This window comes from Pseudorasbora parva, chromosome 10 (genome assembly GCF_024679245.1).
Source record: "Pseudorasbora parva isolate DD20220531a chromosome 10, ASM2467924v1, whole genome shotgun sequence".
Lineage (NCBI taxonomy): Eukaryota > Metazoa > Chordata > Actinopteri > Cypriniformes > Gobionidae > Pseudorasbora > Pseudorasbora parva.
The window spans coordinates 48,686,507-48,707,370 of NC_090181.1; the positions used below are offsets into that span (position 1 = coordinate 48,686,507).

Here is a 20,864-nt window from a genome sequence, read left to right on the forward strand (position 1 = left end):
AAAAATCCCTAAAAATTTCCAAAAATCCTAGAAAGTTTCCAAAAATCCTAGAAAGTTTCCAAAAATCCTAGAAAGTTTCCAAAAATTCTAGAAAGTTTCCAAAATTCCTAGAGAGTTTCCAAAAATCCCTAAAAATTTCCAAAAATCCTAGAAAGTTTCCAAAAATCCTAGAAAGTTTCCAAAAATCCTGGAGAGTTTCCAAAAATCCTGGAAAGTTTCCAAAAATCCCTAAAAATTTCCAAAAATCCTAGAAAGTTTCCAAAAATCCTAGAAAGTTTCCAAAAATCCTAGAAAGTTTCCAAAAATTCTAGAAAGTTTCCAAAATTCCTAGAGAGTTTCCAAAAATCCCTAAAAATTTCCAAAAATCCTAGAAAGTTTCCAAAAATCCTAGAAAGTTTCCAAAAATCCTGGAGAGTTTCCAAAAATCCTAGAAAGTTTCCAAAAATCCTAGAAAGTTTCCAAAAATCCTAGAAAGTTTCCAAAAATTCTAGAAAGTTTCCAAAATTCTTGGAAAGTTTCCAAAAATTCTAGAAAGTTTCCAAAATTCTTGGAAAGCTTCCAAAAATTCTAGAAAGTTTCCAAAAATTCTTGAAAGTTTCCAAAAATCCTGGAAAGTTTCCAAAAATCCTGGAAAGTTTCCAAAAATCCTGGAAAGTTTCCAAAAATCCTGCAAAGTTTCTAAAAATTCCTGACATTTTCAAAAAAATTCTAGAAAGTTTCTAGAAATGTTGCAACCCTAGTTACTTTCCTGTTTATTACTGTGAAGCTGCTTTGAAACAATCTGTTGTGGTTAAAGCGCTGTAGAAATAAAGGCCACATCTGGATCTGATCAAAGCTCTCTAACAGCACTAATGAAGCTCATAAAGTTCTTATGAAACACTGTTTGAATCGAGTTCAGTGAGTGTGGAAGTGATTTACTGGACACTGAGGAGCGATGGCTGGTTTCAGGGGCCGCAGCCTCCAGAGCCGGAGCCGAGGCTGACTCTCTGGGCTTCTCCAGGTTCGTCAGGGATTTCTCATCTGTACAGCAACAGGTCGAAATGTCAAAACCTTCCATCTCTGAACCCTGTGTGCAACCCCTTTTTAAAGGGTTAGTTCACCCAAACATGATAATTACCCCATGATTCACTCCCCCACAAGCCATCCTAGCTGTATAAGACTGTCTTCTTTCAGTCAAACACACTCAGAGTTATATTAAAGAATATCCGCCTCTTCACAGCTTTAGCATGGCAGTGAATGGAGCCTGAGATTCTGAAGCTATGAAAAAACATATTTACACACTATAATCACTGACTTCCAGTAACGGCTCTACATGAGTCAAGTTCTGGCAGAAGAGCGACCTCTGACCCGACGCATGACCTCTTACCCAATGCATGATGTGTGACCTCTGACCCAATGCATGACGTGTGACCTCTGACCTGATGCATGACCTCTGACCCAACATATGGCAAGTGACCTTTTACCCGACGCTATCCTAAATTAGGTCAGAGGTCTCTTCTCATGCATCAGGTCAGAGGTCTTGGGTCAGAGATCACTCGTCATGTGTCGTGTCAGAGGTCACTCATCATGCATCAGTCAGAGGTCACTCATCATGCATCAGTCAGAGGTCCCTCGTCATGTGTCAGGTCAGAGGTCACTCGTCATGCGTCACGTCAGAGGTCCCTCGTCATGCGTCAGGTCAGAGGTCACTCGTCATGCGTCAGGTTAGAGGTCACTAATCATGCATCAGTCAGCGGTCCCTCGTCATGCGTCAGGTCAGAGGTCACTCATCATGCATCAGTCAGAGGTCCCTCGTCATGCGTCAGGTCAGAGGTCCCTCGTCATGCATCAGGTCAGAGGTCACTCATCATGCATCAGTCAGAGGTCCTCGTCATGCGTCAGTCACAGGTCCCTCGTCATGCGTCAGGTCAGAGGTCCCTCGTCATGCATCAGGTCAGAGGTCCTCATCATGCATCAGTCAGAGGTCCCTCGTCATGCGTCAGGTCAGAGGTCCCTCGTCATGCATCAGGTCAGAGGTCACTCATCATGCATCCGTCAGAGGTCCTCGTCATGCGTCAGTCACAGGTCCCTCGTCATTGTCAGGTCAGAGGTCCCTCGTCATGCGTCAAGTCAGAGGTCCCTCGTCATGCATCAGGTCAGAGGTCACTCGTCATTGTCAGGTCAGAGGTCACTCGTCAAGCGTCACGTCAGAGGTCCCTCGTCATGCGTCAGGTCAGAGGTCACTCGTCATGCGTCAGGTTAGAGGTCACTAATCATGCATCAGTCAGCGGTCCCTCGTCATGCGTCAGGTCAGAGGTCACTCATCATGCATCAGTCAGAGGTCCCTCGTCATGCGTCAGGTCAGAGGTCCCTCGTCATGCATCAGGTCAGAGGTCACTCATCATGCATCAGTCAGAGGTCCTCATCATGCATCAGTCAGAGGTCCCTCGTCATTGTCAGGTCAGAGGTCCCTCGTCATGCGTCAGGTCAGAGGTCCCTCGTCATGCATCAGGTCAGAGGTCACTCATCATGCATCAGTCAGAGGTCCTCGTCATGCGTCAGTCACAGGTCCCTCATCATGCGTCAGGTCAGAGGTCCCTCGTCATGCGTCAGGTCAGAGGTCCCTCGTCATGCGTCAGGTCAGAGGTCCCTCGTCATGCGTCAGGTCAGAGGTCACTCATCATGCATCAGTCAGAGGTCCTCGTCATGCGTCAGGTCAGAGGTCCCTCGTCATGCATCAGGTCAGAGGTCCTCATCATGCATCAGTCACAGGTCCCTCGTCATTGTCAGGTCAGAGGTCCCTCGTCATGCGTCAGGTCTGAGGTCACTCGTCATTGTCAGGTCAGAGGTCACTCGTCATGCGTCACGTCAGAGGTCCCTCGTCATGCGTCAGGTCAGAGGTCACTCGTCATGCGTCAGGTTAGAGGTCACTAATCATGCATCAGTCAGCGGTCCCTCGTCATGCGTCAGGTCAGAGGTCACTCATCATGCATCAGTCAGAGGTCCCTCGTCATGCGTCAGGTCAGAGGTCCCTCGTCATGCATCAGGTCAGAGGTCACTCATCATGCATCAGTCAGAGGTCCTCATCATGCATCAGTCAGAGGTCCCTCGTCATTGTCAGGTCAGAGGTCCCTCGTCATGCGTCAGGCTAGAGGTCCCTCGTCATGCGTCAGGTCAGAGGTCCCTCATCATGCATCAGTCAGAGGTCCTCATCATGCATCAGTCAGAGGTCCTCATCATGCATCAGTCAGAGGTCCTCATCATGCATCAGTCAGAGGTCCCTCGTCATTGACAGGTCAGAGGTCCCTCGTCATGCGTCAGGTCAGAGGTCCCTCGTCATGCGTCAGGTCAGAGGTCCCTCATCATGCATCAGTCAGAGGTCCCTCATCATGCATCAGTCAGAGGTCCTCATCATGCATCAGTCAGAGGTCCCTCATCATGCATCAGTCAGAGGTCCCTCATCATGCATCAGTCAGAGGTCCCTCATCATGCATCAGTCAGAGGTCCCTCGTCATTGTCAGGTCAGAGGTCCCTCGTCATGCGTCAGGTCAGAGGTCCCTCGTCATGCGTCAGGTCAGAGGTCCCTCATCATGCATCAGTCAGAGGTCCCTCATCATGCATCAGTCAGAGGTCCTCATCATGCATCAGTCAGAGGTCCCTCATCATGCATCAGTCAGAGGTCCTCATCATGCATCAGTCAGAGGTCCCTCGTCATTGTCAGGTCAGAGGTCCCTCGTCATTGTCAGGTCAGAGGTCCCTCGTCATGCGTCAGGTCAGAGGTCCCTCATCATGCATCAGTCAGAGGTCCCTCGTCATGCATCAGTCAGAGGTCCCTCATCATGCATCAGTCAGAGGTCCCTCATCATGCATCAGTCAGAGGTCCCTCATCATGCATCAGTCAGAGGTCCTCATCATGCATCAGTCAGAGGTCCCTCGTCATTGTCAGGTCAGAGGTCCCTCGTCATGCGTCAGGTCAGAGGTCCCTCGTCATGCGTCAGGTCAGAGGTCCCTCGTCATGCATCAGGTCAGAGGTCACTCATCATGCATCAGTCAGAGGTCCTCGTCATGCGTCAGTCACAGGTCCCTCATCATGCGTCAGGTCAGAGGTCCCTCGTCATGCATCAGGTCAGAGGTCACTCATCATGCATCAGTCAGAGGTCCCTCGTCATGCATCAGTCACAGGTCCCTCATCATGCGTCAAGTTAGAGGTCACTCGTCATGCGTCAGGTCAGAGGTCACTTGTCATGCGTCAGGTCAGAGGTAACTCATCATGCATCAGTCAGAGGTCCCTCGTCATTGTCAGGTCAGAGGTCACTCGTCATGCGTCAGGTCAGAGGTCACTCGTCATGCGTCAGAGGACACTTAATAATTTGTAATAATCTGTTTGATTTATATAGCGCTTTTCAAGGCACTCAAATCGCTTTGCATGGAAGGGGGGGATCTCCTCAGTCACCACCAATGTGCAGCACCACCTGGATGATGCGACGGCAGCCATATTGCGCCAGAACGCTCACTACACACCAGCTGATTGGTGGAGAGGAGACCGAATGATGAAGCCAATCAGGAGAGGGGGATGATTAGGAGGCCATGATGGACAGAGGGGCCAATGGGCATATTTGGCCAGGATGGGGGGGGATAGGGGTTACACCCCTACTCTTTATCGAAGGACATCCTGGGATTTTTAATGACCACAGAGAGTCAAGACCTTGGTTGACCACTTGTCATCCATCATGTCAAAGGTCACTTGTCATGTGTCGGGTCTGAGGTCACTCATTCTTCCGGAACTTACGGCCATTATAAGAAGCAAGTAATCATCGTTTATAAAAGGTATTAATATGTATATTTCACTTCATTTGAATTCTTTATTGAGACAGAGCGTGTTTAGGCCACGCCCACACCGGGGGGGGCAATCCAACGCTCTACATTGAGGCGGTCGCCTCATCTTTTCTTATTTATAACAAAAAATGGAACAATGTCTAAAAGCTGATACGTGACAAGGTGTACAGCAAACAAGCTAAAAAACACATAACTAAGTTTTTATAAGCTGTTGATCCCAAAAAACGAGCGTTTAAGGAGACAAAAGTGCATACAGGCAAATAAGCGTGAAGCTTCAGCAGAAGAATGGGTCAGTTTTGGGATCCTGACACTAGTATGTCTTAGTGTGTCTACGTGTGTCAGTAAACATGTTGTCAAATATCCAAATGTCAGGTTTATATATTATATTTCCTGTCGCTGATTACTTTCCCCTCCCGTGGGCGTAGTTCTCACTGTAATATAACATGTCGCGCTCCAACTCAAGTGCCTGTATCCACTTTTGTGTCCTTAAACGTTCGTTTTTTTTGGGTCAACAGCTTATAAAAACTTCTGGGTTTTTGGTTCTGGGTTTTTTAGCTTGTTTTCTGTACACCTTGTCACATATCAGCTTTTAGACATTGTTAGTTTTTTTGTAATAATTGAAATGACAAGGAGGCCGCTTTCTGCAATAGAAAGTCAATGGAGACGGTTTGTTTTTCCCCCCCGTTGGGCGTGGCTTTCAGATTATGACGCCTGTCGCTCTGTAACCCCTAGAGCCGTGTGGATTACTGTTATGATGGAGGGATGAGCTTTTTGGAGCTTCAAAAACTTGAAAGAAGAAAGTCATGTACAGCTAGGAGGGGTTGAATTATGGGATGATTTTTGGGTGAACTAATCCTTTAAGAAAGGTTTAAAACTGTAATATCCCAACATTGTTAGGAGATAAATAATAACAAGTAGTCTGAATGTGCACAGTGCATTATGTGAACTAGATTAATGCCCATAAAACCATGATAGTAAGTCTCTGTTTTTCTTCTGAAGGTCTTACTCAAATTAATTTATATCGTAAGCGAGTTCATTTGAGCTGACAGACCTGATTCTGCGCTCGGCTCTCTCATCTTGTCCAGAGTGTTGAAGGAGATGTCTAGATATTCCCTCTGGATGGCGCTGACGGCGATCTTCCTCTCTTTGCGCTGGCGTGGCACGATCTGAATCTTGAACTCTGCTTCGTCGCTCTCGTCCTCAGGTTTGGACTCGCTGTCTCTCTCATCGGTCTCGTCCTGGTCCTCATCTCCCGCTCCTTCTAGAGACTCCAGCGCATCCATGGGAACGTGGTGCAAGATGGACCGGCTGGAGGGACTCGTGCCGCTGTTCTCCTTTGCGCAGGGATCCTCCAGGGACGCGTTTGGCATGTGTGAGGTCTTTCTGAAGAGATCCCTCTTCTGTTTGAGGGTCATGGTGTTCTCCGGATGAGCCGTGGAGTCTGGCAGGTCCAGAGACGCCGACTTCTCCTCCCACTGGTCCCCGCTGCAGTCCTCCACGCTGACCTGCACCACGGGAGACGAGCGTGCGGCCGACAGATCCTCTGGCTTGAGCTTCAGTGCCTCAAACAGGTCCTCGTTGCTCTCCACAATGCGCAGAGGAGGCAGCGGCTCGAAGACCAGCGAGTCGCTGTCGGAGAGAGAGAGGATGGAGCGCTTTTCCGGGATGGACGTGCAGTCTGAGGAGAGATCTATGAGATCCGGATCCTCCTTGTCCAGAAGCGAGTCCATCCCAGCGGGTTTGTCCTCGAACGTCTCCATGCAGCTCAGCCGCACCTCTGGGATGATGGGCCTGGCTCCGGAGCCGCTGCGGTCCATGACGGAGTGGCCGTTGGAGGAGTTTTTCCCATGGTGCTGCGCTCTGTGCTGCGTTCTGCCCATGGAGGAGGATGAGGAGGGCTGTAGGGCCGGCGGACCCTGAAGGTCACAGCGGTCAATGCAGGACTTGCGCCGGTGCTCGTCCAGGTTGAAAAGGATGGAGTCGGTGTTGCCAATGTCCAGAGACTTCTGCTTGTGCATAGCCTGCAGTCTCTTTTTCCTGCTGCTTCTGTCCTCTCGGCCCGCATACAGAAGCGTGTCCTGCAGCGCGCCGCCCTCCTTATACTCGGCCAGCTCGATCTCACCTGAAGAAGAGAAAGCAGAAGATGATGAAAGCACACATATCTGTCTGGACTAGAGACGAGCCGGTATATCGTAGTACGATATATCAAGATAGAAAATCACATTCCCTCTCTGGCTAATTCTACACCAAAATCTTACATCATAATATGAGGTATTTTATTTTGTGATGACGATATATATATATATATATATATATATATATCATACTATAGGTATTTTTGCTTTAAAGGGTTACTTCATTGATTTAGCATTAAGCTTTGTATTTAAACTGGGTCATACATGTCGTTCTGTCAGGTCTATTAAGTCAAGAAGAAATAAAAATGATTTAGGAATTTTCGAATAAATTGCAATTCAAGTTGATAATTCTGAATGAATGTTTTGGCGGTATGGCTCTGTTCAGGGAGTCCTCTGACCTTTCATGAGCACCATGAAATAGCAGAGAGTCAGAGGACAGCAGCAGCATTAGTGAACGCTCGCACAGTTTAGGGCTGTGAGAGGTGAACTATTCCCCCTATGAACAGAGCAGCAACGATGACAGAGTAAAATGGCACGTTATACACGACATGGAGGAGCTGGGGAGGTGGTGGGCAGCAAAGAGCTAGCAACAGCAGTTTAGGAGCGAACTGAATCTGTTTGAAGATGCGCGCTGTTATATCATGGCCATTAGCAGCGAGGGGATTTTGAACAGCTGATGAGACCAAATAGCGTTAGCAGCGTTTTGACTACCTAGCCTGCCACAACTGACACTTACGCTCAATTAGAAATGTGAAATTCAAAAATAATTTCACATTTCTACTACATTAATGACCCAGTTTAAATACAAAGCTTAATGCTAAATCACTGAAGTAACCCTTTAAAGCAAAAATAACTATAGGGCTCATAGGACAACGAAGCAAGTGCATTCTGGGAGTTGTTGTCTTTCATCCACTCACTGCTCTATGAGGCCACTCCCAAAGCCATGGCTACTGGATCACTTTCCCACCACATTCATCTTCATACAATCAGTTCAGTTAGAGAACAGACACTACAATTAAACATTGTATTACACAAGCAAAATTACCTGCCAGTGGGGTGAGAAAAATAATCTTGTTTCTGTCCCAAACAGAAAAAAATCTGTCACCCCACTGACTTTTTAATTATCTAGTAAATTCAACTTGATTTAGGAATTTTTAGATATTTAGACTTAACAAGACAAAACTACTAAGTAAGAAGAGCATTTTTGTGGTGCAATATACACAACAGGTTTTTGTCATGTTGGCATCAGTACTCCAAATAAAATCTGGATAAAAGTTCCCTTGCCTAATATATATTATAACAATCATTTAAAAAAAAAAATTAAATTATGAAAGTTTGAGACATCACACTAACTTCTCTGAGCGCTGAGCTCCACCGGCTGGTACTTCACAGACTTGCTCCCGCCGATCCTCTTGAGGCGAGCGAAGAAGGTCTGTGACTCCTTACTCCCGGCTCCCGTCGGAGTGTCATGGACGTCGGACTCGTCGAACACACTGTCCTCCTCTGCACAGGAAACACAGGGCATTAATGCAGCAGCGGGACAGACAGGACGCGCTCAGATCTGAGCTGCCGTTTTTCTCGTACCTTTTTCCTTCTCGCTGTAGCGGCTGATGTTGGAGTTGTCGCTGTACAGCGGGCCGGCGGACACATGGGACCTGCAGCTGTGGTACTGAGCGTTCAGCGTGTTGATGGTGATGTGAATCAGATGCAGCACCACATCTTTACACATGTCCATATCTCTGTACGGATACTGAAACACAGCCAGACTGATGAAGGATGGGAACTCTTCTACTGCTTTGAGGTGAATAAAAAGCATGCTCTTTCACAGAGATATCACTTATACTGCACTCATATTTACAAACCCGATTCCAAAAAGGTTGGGAGACTGTACAAATTGTGAATAAAAAAGGAATGCAATAATTTACAAATTTTATTCACTTATACTTTAAATTTATACTTATATTTTTATTGGGGCAGCAGTGGCTCATTGGTTAATGTAGGTTGTCTACAAAATGGTACAAAATGGTTGGGGGTTCGATCCCCGGTTCCACCTGACCAAGTGTTGAGGTGTGCATGAGCAAGACACCCAACCCCAGCTGCTCCTGACGAGCTGGATGGCGCCTTGCATCGCTGACATCCCCTACGGTGTATGAATGGGGGAAATGTTTGAAAATATTGAAATGTCATTCCAAATACTGGCTCATTTTGGATTTCATGACAGCTATAGCTGTAAGAGGCCGGAAAAGTTAAATGTACACATAAAGAACAGCTGGAGGACACATTTTGTAACTTATTAGGTCAATTGTCAACATGATTGGCTATAAAAAGAGGCTCTCAGAGTGGCAGTGTCTCTCAGAAGGTAAGATGGGCAGAGGATCACCAATTCCCCCAATGCTGCGGCGAACAATAGTGCAGCAACATTGCTTTAAAAGAGTTTGAAGTTATCATCATCTACAGTGCATAATATCATCCAAAGATTCAGAGAATCTGGAATAATCTCTGTGCGTAAGGGTCAAGGGTCAAAAAAAAAAAAACTGGATGCCCGTGATCTTCAGCCCTAAGACGGCACTGCATCACATACAGGAATGCTACTGTTTTTAATCACAATTTGTAGTGTCCCAACTTTTTTGGAATCCGGTTTGTAGGTTGAAGAGAAACTGACAAACTTTCTCAGCTCAAATTTTAGATTTTTCTTTCTGAAGACAAACAAAAATGAAGAAGAAAGCGCAGAGATTGGGAGGTCTATTAGTGAAATCTGTTGACTTTAGACATCTTTGTTGCATTATATGCCAAAGGGGACCGTTCAAAAATTGGACAAAATTGTGTTGTTTGCCTAAAGTTTGCAACGAGATGGGGAGAGAGGGAGAGCGGCCTACAACTCCCCGTGAGACATGAGGCTGGCTTCTGATGATGAAACTGCAAAGTAGTCTCAAGTACATTTTTATTTTAATTAATTGCACTCCTGACTCGTGGTCTTTATTTTTCACTATTGGTCTTGGGTCATAAACTGTTAACCGCTAACACAGGTAAGAGGTAACTTTAGGCCCTGGAGGAGTACCTTGTAGAGGATGACGAGCAGGGTTTTGAGCCACATCTGCCGAATGTGCGGTTTGAGGGCCCAAAGTGAGCAGCGTGGTGGCTCCTGGAAGTTGGGCCTCAGCTGTGGACACGTGCAGTACTTCAGCACCTGCACCACCAGAGGCAGCAGCTGCTTGCCCAGACCGATGTTGTAGTCCATGACCTGAGGAGAGTAAACACAAGCTATTTGGACCACCGGCTCGAAAGAGGCGAGCTGAGAGAGAGGCCAGCTGAGCGCTACTCTCACCTGAGCGATGCCTGCAATGAAGCCGTTGAAGCAGGTGGAGGAGCGCATCTTCTGCGGTGTGATCATGAAGCAGCCCATCTGCTGATCGTACCCCAGAAGGACGTACAGGTGCCGCTTCACTGTGTTGAAGGCTTTGGCGCTGCCGATGTCTGCCTCTGCACTGCTTTTGTCTTTGGCCATGAACTTCATGAGCACCATGATGAGCTGATGGACGGTCTGGTGGTCGATCCCGGCGTCCTCGGGCAGCAGGTCTTTTATGACAGCGTCTTCCTCCGGAGGAGAGATTTCTCCTGTAGGACACAGCATGCGGTTACTGTCTTCTGGATTCGCTTTACCTGACCCGCTAAAGGAGCACCAGCACTGAAGGAGTCATGCTATGAATCAAGCCAGCAGTGTGTGTGTGTGTGTGTGTGTGTGTGTGTGACATGCTTTACCTGTTAGCACTTTCTCCAGCATATTTCCCAGGATGGGTGCCGACTGCTCCTGTCTTATGAGTCTCAGAGCTGAATCCAACAATAAAAGAGAAACAGGACTCTGAATTCACAGTCAAATATTTGAGCAAAACACTCTTATTCTCTACAAGGGTTAGTTCAGTTAGTTAGGTCAGAGGGTCACTCTTCCACGGGAACATGACTCATTTAATATGACTCTGATTGTGTTTGGATAAAAGAAGAAAGTCATATACAGCTATGATGGCTTGAGGGTGAACTAACCCTTAAAGGCTATCAGTGATGAGCTCAACAGACTGAGGAACTGGCGGTCAGTAGGTTCATAAACTCAGCACTCACGCAATTTGTTGCACAGGGTCTCCGGGAGTGAGAAAGCCCGTTTGGATTCAGACGGGCCCTTGACGCTGTCTCGTAAGGAGCGGACACTCTTCTGTCGGTTGCGGGCGAAGCGAGCCCGTCTGATCTTCCACATGGCGGCGTCGCTCAGGTTGGCCACGTTCGTCCGCACCGCAGTGATGGCTAGAATCAGCACATGATCAGCACATCTGAATGATCTCTACACACACCAGTAATTTGTTCCAACACACTCACTCGTAGGAAAGGGAAACTCTTTGTTGCAGTCCAGGTGCAGCTGCGCCTCCAGCGACAGAGTCTCGAAGCGGTTGACGAAGAACTCCCAGCTCAGCGCAGGGATCTCTGGCTTCAGCGAGTGCAGCAGCAGCAGTTTGCTGAGGATGACGGGCCGGTCCCGGATCACGGTGTCGAACTGGAAGTCCAGGCACAGGCACAGGCCCTGATGGAGACACACACACCAGTGATGCGCTGGTTGATCCAAAATGAGCAGTTACCCGCGGATACGAGTCATAAAAATATATTTTTAATGATATTTGGGTCGCAGTCGGTCGGGTCGTTTGAAATAAAGACGCCTATTAAACCTTTATAATTTCTATAGTACTAGACACAATTTACGATGAAATCCATTGGCAAGGAGGATCCTCTGCGTTCCAGCGAAAGTGCAGCACATTCAGTTCCACAGGTCGAGAAGAAACCGGCTCAGGGATGGCTGATTCAATATTATTTCTACAAAGCGTGAGGAAAGCTAAACAATAAGTAGCTAATCTTCTGTTTAAGGCCATCAACGGCACCTTATAGCCCTTTTAACGCCTTTCCTGACACGGGACAAAATGCACGATTGGCGATTTCCCAACATGCTGAACATTTTATGTATTTTCTGAGGTATTTTTGTTGGGAAAGTGGGGGAAAGACGCATACTTCGATTAGACTGGATAAACACATACAGCATCTTAATTGTTAAGATAATGAAACAAAATAAATGAATAAATTGACTAGGGGTGACCCCGAAAAGTCGAAGATTCGATGCATCGATATGCGGAGCCGGATTCGAGCACCGATCTCACGGTCAAATCTTCGCGGGTGTTATGAAACGAGGATCATACCATTTTGGCAATATGGGGGTGCTCAATATTTCAAAGACGTGTCGCGGCGCTGAGCTGAGCATCGGTGTGCGACCCCTTTAAGGGTGCTGAGCTTCGCACCGCGCCTTTAAAATTAGAACACGTTCAATGAGTGTACACACACCGGCGGCAGCATTCAGCGCCTGTCCGCGGCCACTCAGGAAGTTGTTTAAAATCCTGCTGCACCACAGAGCGCTTTCGTGCAGCTTTTTTAGGTTCTTTATTTATCAAAATGTTCTTTTATATATTTGTGTGATGTTCTGTGTTTCGATCACGGCTTTAACATGTTATGAGAAAACGGTTTATGAATGTTTATCCACCACATTACCTTTAGGCTATTTAAACCTAAATAAGAAAGCAGTTTTGGTCGCTTTATTAAAAGTTGTTGCTGTGTGCAGTGTGTAAAGGAAAATAAACATAGTTTTACCCTTCTGCTGACTAGTGTCGTGCCCCTCCCAACCCATTCACACACACAGATGATTTGACTATCAGTCGACCATACAGAGATTCGACAATTCTGATTCGAATGTGTAAATCCTTAGTCGAGGACAGCCCTAAAATTGACGCTATGATGAGCATTTACTACTGTTAAAAAACACGGGTCAGGAAGTGGCTCGGGTACAATATTTTCTTTCTTTTTTCTGCGGTCTGAGTTGCGCTCACCTGCAGTGCAGGCCGCTTGATGGTGTCCAGGAGCAGCCGCGCTCGCGTGGCCACGGCCGGGTTGACGTCCTCTACGCTGGCCAGGAAGCAGCAGAAGGCGTGTGCCAGAGAATACTTCAGCAGGTGGCTCTTCGTCACCGAGCCGATGTCCAGGAAGCGGCACAGCACCGCCACGCGCTCCACTACAGAGACAGACAACATCAGCCCACATCTGCCTGGGGACACGAACACTGGGGTGCTGTGACAGTGCGGGGACAGATGTCCACAGTGTGTTTTTAAAGACTTATTTTGGCATTTTGCCTTTATTCTAGGGGTGTAACGATACACGCATTCGTACCGATCCGTTTTAGTACAGGGCTTCCGGTGCGGTGCACATGTGTACCAAACGGTACCGAGCGCAATCTTTAACAGGCGGCTTGTTTTTTTATATAAATTATATTTATACTCTGTTGTTAGTTTTAATGGTATAGTAATGTGCAAGAGCTCCATATAGTTTACAGCATTAGCAGAGATATTAGATTAAAGATTTTATTTTCAAGAAACTTGTAGTTATAATTTAACTAATTTAAGGACAGACACAATTTGTTCAGTAAACCACTGTTTAATAAAAAATAAAATAAAAAGCTATTTAATATTTAGTTTTCTCTCCCTTGCCTTACCAAACATGTACCGATCCAGTTTAGTGCACCATTGCACCCCTGCTTTAATCCCACAGTGCAGTTGGTGAGAGGACAGGAGGCGCGGCGGGATCGGGAAAGGCATGACGGAGCGCTGCTAAAGTGTTTTAGCTCAGTTTATGTGGTTATTATTGTGTTCCAGGTGTTTTCTTCCTGTATGGTTGCCAGTTTATCTGGTATTAAGATGCATTTGGTCAATCGGTTCTCAAGTGGAATACACTAATACATCAGGGTCTAAAACGCTTCGAGCTTGTCCACTTTCGACCACTTCCAGCGGTTGCTTTGGGAACGCTCATGTGGTCAAATGCACACGAACAGCCTCTGAAAGACCGTCTACTCTCTGCCCACTGACCCAATAACATCATGGGACGCGCACTAGCCAGACGGGATTCAAACTCTCGGCTGGAGACGCAAGTGTGGTGTTCTAGAGTAAGCCACTAGAGGGAGCTCTTGTAAGAGAGCATAAGGAATGAAAAGACAAGTGAAGTAGTGATACCATGACATGTGAGAAATAAAAGAATACACTGAGTTCAGTCACGGAGTTTGTTACGGTTTATTTTCGAGGCACTCAACATATTGGCGACGAGGATGGCTTTTAGTTTGAGCCAACCCACTCCGTTCCTGCAAACACCGGGAGAACCGCCGATTCCGTTCAAAGCATGGATTAAAACTTTCGAAAATTTCTTGCTGGCCCTGGGAGAAGAACTATCTACTGCTAGGAAGCGTGCACTTCTAATACACTGCCTCGGAGCGGAGGGGCAAAGACTGTTCTACACCCTAAATGTGAGCCAACAGGGAGAAGATACGTACGCTTCTGCTTTGAGTGCAATTCAGGACTTTTTTGTCCCTAAAGTTAATGTGGTGGCTGAACGTTACCGCTTCCGCCAACGGAGTCAACGCGCAGGCGAGACAACAGACCAATATATCGCTGCTCTGCGTGAACTCGCTGCCACCTGCGAATTCGGCGCTATGGAGGACGAGATGATACGCGACCAGCTGGTTGAAAAGACTAATTCAGCACGGATCAGAGAACAGTTGCTGCTAGAAGTACCACTCGACCTTAAGAAAGCTGTGACGGTCGCGCGGCAAATTGAAACTGCAACAGCAGAGGCCAAAGCGATGATAACGTCATCAGACAACTCAGTACAAGCAGTTCAACAATACAACAGGCCCCGACGGAGCAAAAGCAAAGCCAGCGCGATGCGCGGACCGCCCAAATCCACCCGTTCACTAACTTGCTACCGCTGTGGATCCGAGCAGCACGCAGCTAATTTTTCTGGATGCCCTGCTAAGGATGCGGTATGCAGGAACTGTAACAAAAAAGGACATTATGCTAAGGCATGTCGTGGAAGCAAACGGGTGAGTGAAATTACAGTGCCTGAAGTGATTGTGTTAAATGTGGAACATTCCGCTCGTGACTGTGGCAAAATAATGTGTACAGTACAAATATGTGTAAGCACAGGACAAAAACGGGACATTCAGCTAATGGTAGATACTGGATCGGCTGTGTCTATATTACCAATGTCCATTTACACGGCATTGTTCAATCAAGCACCGCTCTCATCGCCGAAACTCAGTCTAGTTAGTTTTGGGGGCGATGCAATTGAAGTGAAAGGATGCATGCCAGCCAGCGTTTCATATGGTGACCATTGCACTACTGCAGACCTGTACATCGTACAAAAAGGATCAGCTGTGTTGGGCAGAGACCTCTTTACTGGACTGTGTTTACAATTATGCGATGGCCAGATTAGTACAGCCCATTGTGTGAATCCTGTCTCGTCTGTGGCTGCAAGCTCTGAAAACAGACTGGGATGTGCAAGAGGATTTGTACATCGTGTCACGATGCGGCCTAAGGTTCAACCCGTCCAACAGAAACTCAGGCGGTTACCTTTCTCAATTCGTGATGAGGTGTCCAAAGAATTACAGAAGCTCATAGAACAGGATGTAATCGAGCCTGTAGATGCATCTGAGTGGGTCTCCCCAATAGTGGTCACCAGAAAAAAAGACGGGGGGATCCGGCTCTGCGTCGATTTACGTGAGCCTAATAAAGCCATCGTAGTGGACAGTTTCCCTCTTCCGCATATGGAGGAGATGTTCGCAAGCCTGTGTGGAGCTAGAATGTTTTCCACATTAGACCTCCAAAGTGCTTACCATCAGGTCGTGTTGCATGAGGACAGTCGAAACATGACTGCATTTATAACGCATGATGGGCTATTTCGCTTTAAAAGGGTTCCGTATGGACTGGCCTCAGCCCCAAGCTGCTTTCAGAGGATGATGTCTGAAATCCTTAAAGGTCAGCCTGGAGTCCATTGCTACTTGGACGATATCATGGTCGCAGGAGCAACACTCAAGGAACATGATGATAACCTGCAATCCGTGCTGCAGCAAATTGAAAAGGCAGGACTGAAACTTAACACAGCAAAGTGTCACTTCAGACAGCCAGAACTGTCATTTCTGGGCCACACGCTGTCTGGGAAGGGATTGCGGCCTGATGCTTCTCATGTCTCTGCAGTGGCAGATGCTCCACCCCCGGCTGACGTGGTCAGTCTTCGTTCATTTCTGGGGCTTACATCATGGTATTCTAAGTTCATACCAAACTTTGCTACAGTGGTGGAGCCACTGCGCATGATTTTACGAGGCTCTGTTCCATTCATGTGGTCACCTGAGGCTCAGGAGAGCTTTGAGACTGTAAAGAGACTGATTGTGAATAGTGCTGCACTCACACTTTTCAATCCAGAACTAACCACTATCGTGACCACAGACGCCTCAGACTATGGAATTGGAGGGGTTCTTACCCAGCTGCATGCAGACAAAACAGAGAAAACCGTGGCATTTGCCTCACGCACTCTTACAGCAGCAGAAAGGAAGTACTCCACGGTAGAAAAAGAAGCGCTAGCATGTGTTTGGGCCACAGAGAGATGGAGGACCTACCTGTGGGGACGACACTTCATACTGCGGACAGATCACAGCCCACTAACCACTCTTTTGACATCTAAGGGTCAAGGCAGAGCAGGTATGCGCATAGCCAGATGGTCAGCTAGGCTGATGGCATTTACGTATGACATTCAGTATAAGCCAGGGTGTGAGAATGTGACTGCAGACTGTTTATCTCGCTTACCACTGCCTAGTACTGAACCTAGTCTGGAACATGATGTTGAAGTTGTAGCACTCACTTCTACGCTCACTACAATAACCAGCTCCGAGTTCAAAGCAGCATGCGATTCGTGTCCTGTGCAGGCCGAGCTGCGCAGACTACTTACTTCAAAATGGCCAAAGTGTGCAAAAGTACTGGATCGTGCATTACGGCCATATTTTCAAATACGCCATGAACTTTCACTCCAGGATGGTTGTGTGGTGCGTGGGACCAGCCGCCTCATAGTCCCAGAATGTCTCCAGCCCAAGTTGATTACGCTTGCACACGACACACATCAGGGCATCGTGAGGACGAAAAGGAGGCTGAGAGAACTCTACTGGTGGCCTGGCATGGACGCTCAAGTGGAAACAACAGTCAAATCTTGTGTCACGTGTCAGTTACATGACAAATCGGCTGTTACATACATAACACCACTCCAACCTGTGCCATATCCTACTGACGCCTGGGAAAAAGTGGCCATAGACATTATGGGTCCTTTTGATGCAGCACCCGTGGACTGTCGCTTTGTAGTCACTCTGGTGGACTATTACAGTAAGTGGCCTGAAATGGCATTTGTCTCACATCCTACCACCCAGTCCGTGATTCAGTTCTTGTCTACAGTGTTTAGTAGAGAGGGGAATCCAAAAGAGCTGATTTCAGACCATGGAGTACAATTCACTTCATACGCCTTCAAGCTGTTCTTGCAAAACAGAGGAATCACACACAGGACTTCATCTGTGTACTACCCAAGAGCAAACGGAGAAGTCGAACGTTTCAATCGCAGCTTAAAGGATAGCTTACAGACTGCATCACTGGAAGGAAGAGGGTGGAAGGAGTTTACTAAAGACTTTCTGCAGGCATACCGTTCAACGCCGCATGCCACTACACACTGCACGCCAGCTGAGCTCTTGCATGGTAGACCCATGTTAACCGAACTTAACGTTTCGGGTCTTCACTTACCACCTGCAGGTAAACCGCTCTCATCTCAACAGCTTGCTTCACATGTGAGGGAGAAACAGTCAAAAAGCAAACAGTACAGTGACAGAAAACGCAGTGCAAAGCATGTCTCATTTCAGTGTGGATCCTATGTCCGTGTAAAGAGGCCAGGAATTGTGCCAAAGACTCAGTCTAAATTTGGAAGACCCCTACAGGTTGTGGGTAAGAGAGGACTGTACACATACAAGCTGTCAGATGGGCGATGCTGGAATGCATCTCACCTGGCACCTGCACTCGCTCCAAGCAGAACAGAGGAGTCCAGTGATTTGCCATTGTTTGACGCGGGGAACACTGAACCGATAGGTGGTGAACAACCAGCTGTAGTTGCACGGCCGGTTCGGAGTAGGTGTGCGCCTGCATGGACCCGGGATTATGTGATGTAAAATGTGATTTAATGCATCAATAATACATAAATTGTGTCTCTGCAGTTTAAGGAAAAATAACAACTGTTCTGTGAATATTTTGTGAGGGTCATAGTGAAGGTTTTGATTCCAAGTCTTACGGTTGGGAGTACTATTATAAAAAGGCTAAAAAGGAAAATGTTAAAATGTTATCTTTACTGTTACTAGTAACAAGACAAAGTTGCTATGGTATGTTTAGTCTTAAGAGAAAGGGATATGTGGTGTTCTAGAGTAAGCCACTAGAGGGAGCTCTTGTAAGAGAGCATAAGGAATGAAAAGACAAGTGAAGTAGTGATACCATGACATGTGAGAAATAAAAGAATACACTGAGTTCAGTCACGGAGTTTGTTACGGTTTATTTTCGAGGCACTCAACAGCAAGTTTAGCTTGAACATGAGAAACGGCCCAAGCACAATGTTCTCTCTCCTCTTTATTCCTGATTTCGGCTGGTCGTGGGTCTATCAGAGCAGAAACTAAAGCTGATGCCCTCCGTGTGTTTCTGCGGCGTCTCATATGTTAAATTACACGAGCTCATTTAATCCATTAGATGGAAAGATCTGAAAAAAATGTATTTCATTAACACAGGGTTGCCAACTTTTAAGTTCAGGTTGGAGTGAGATTTTTTGGGGGCCGGGGGGGGGGGGGGGGGGGGGGGGGGTAATGCTTTTGATCTTGATTCAGTATCAGTTTATATCTAGTATATATACTGTACATAATAATATGTTTGTTTTGGCACTAGTTTAAACATTTCTTGGGTCAGATTATATGTGCCATTCCTTAATATTCACTTGTGACTGCTTATATAAGTATCATTATTCATTAAAAAGATTAGGATGCAAGTTATTTAAGTTTTGAAATTTCACATTTAAAGAAATCTAGTGTTTGATCATCATATCTAAATATTTATTAGAATGCAAAGACTGCAATATATTTTTGAGCAACTAGATTAGATACATGTATATTTATTAAAGAGCCATAAGGCACCTAATGGCATTACAAATAAACATTAATATTTTTTAGCCACAAAATGACTCTAATTTGCCTCTTTGAATTGGAATTCTCTATTTTAATATTAATTACTACACTAATTGTAATATAAATTTTAGAAGAAATACAAATATTAGAAGAAAAATATTTTAAGTGGTCATTTATTGAAAATAATTGTTGCACAAATAGTATTTAGTACCAAAAGATCTCCTCAAAATATTCAATAAATATAATTTAATGAGTATGAGTGTGACCTATTAGTAAGGAATACCTGAGGGCTAAATACAAGAATAGCATTAATGTTAACAATGTTGAATCTCTATCACTCTCCATAATAAAACGATCCTGTAAATATGGCTGACTTAATAATCAATAAACACTAACACTATGCTGTACTGTTTACCAAAACTTGCAGCAAACATCTATATGGTGAAACTGTTGTGTATCCGCTTAAGCCATTTAAATTCATTGACACAGCGCTAGAAGTATTGAGCGCTCATGGGCCACGTGACCAGCGCGCGCCGCAGGGAGACGAGAGCATGCAACTCCGCTTTTCAACGCCTCTGGCTTTAACATTATGCCACATTAGCGCCAAAACGCTATTTATTGTTTGAATTTCATTAAAACACATTAAAAAAAAAATAAAGCTTATAGCTTTGTTTAATATCAAAAGCAGGTTTGGCAATTTGGCGTGAGATTGAGTTGGGCGGAGTGAGAGCGTGAGACAGAGCCTGAAAGCGTGAGTATCACGCCAGATGCGTGAGAGTTGGCAACCCTGTTAACATATTTACTGACATATCGCTGGAGACGTACTGATATAAATATTATAATTTAACTGTATTTGGACAATGCATATTTCTTAATATTAAGCCTAAATGTGTTTAATATCCCCATTAGTAAGGATAGTATGATCTCTGTATAATATCAGTTTTTAAATGTAAGATATTTAAAGTGTACCTAATGTATATTTCCACTTTAGCACAAATATACTTCAGTTGAACCTCAGAACTATTTCTGGATAACTGAAGTGCATTTATTTGTTATGTCTATGACATACTGTATGTTGTGTATGTTCCTGTGTCTCCTCTCTCACGATTGGCTCAAGGTTTAATGAGAGACTGTCAGCGGTTGGACCACAGATGAGGCCTGGACTATAAATTCCTCCAAGTCTCCCCAGAGGGCGCTCTCACATTTGGCTCTTGACTTTTACCTTACCGCACGCTCTGATTGGTGCGGGACTTTATCTCACTTATGCATCTCTCCTTGATTATCATTGCTCATGTGTTAGCTCTGGTGTTTAGCTGTGGTGAAAATGCTGTTTAATATCGTGAGAGCTTTGTCTTGAATGTCCATGTCCTATGTACCTGTTTGTTGAACACATGTGAAGCTGTAGGGGGTGAGTGCTTTATTTATTTTGTAGGCCACTTGGCCTCCACCCTTTTCTCCTGTTTTTGGATAGATATGGAGGGAGGTTATGTTGCTGTATTTTGGTTTCTTTATTTTGATGCACAGTGAAGTTAGTATATTAATGGGAAGTTAGTGTTTTGTTTATTGTTTTGGCATTTGCTCACCCCTGATCATTTGCTTCAGTTCTTTAGTTTATTTATTTTATGTTTTATTGGTGTATTTAAATGGCTGCCTCATTAATGATTTGATACAGACAAACTCTACGCTACAGAGAGAATAAAATGAGTACTTGAACAGCCATTTTGTGTTGTCATTTATGTTGCGGTCCTGACCTAGACCTGGGCCGTAACGTAATAAAAAAAAATCACTTTTAATTTAGCAGACTTTAAAGGGATCCCCTG

The 20,864-nt window shown here is 45.7% G+C and overlaps 1 protein-coding gene across 4 annotated transcripts in view; it reads right to left on the bottom strand.

The window, feature by feature from the left end:
- Positions 1-20,864, bottom strand: part of LOC137091670 (protein unc-79 homolog) — an 84,831-nt gene that overhangs the window by 17,195 nt on the left and 46,772 nt on the right. For all 4 annotated transcript variants that reach the window (XM_067456305.1, XM_067456303.1, XM_067456304.1 and 1 more), the window contains exons 24-33: positions 12,863-13,044; positions 11,316-11,517; positions 11,064-11,243; positions 10,710-10,778; positions 10,276-10,565; positions 10,009-10,191; positions 8,535-8,700; positions 8,304-8,453; positions 5,867-6,937; positions 919-1,020 (exon numbers count right to left, since the gene is read on the bottom strand). In XM_067456305.1, the coding sequence (XP_067312406.1) occupies positions 919-1,020; positions 5,867-6,937; positions 8,304-8,453; positions 8,535-8,700; positions 10,009-10,191; positions 10,276-10,565; positions 10,710-10,778; positions 11,064-11,243; positions 11,316-11,517; positions 12,863-13,044 (2,595 nt within the window). The remainder of the gene's footprint in view (positions 1-918; positions 1,021-5,866; positions 6,938-8,303; positions 8,454-8,534; positions 8,701-10,008; positions 10,192-10,275; positions 10,566-10,709; positions 10,779-11,063; positions 11,244-11,315; positions 11,518-12,862; positions 13,045-20,864) is intronic.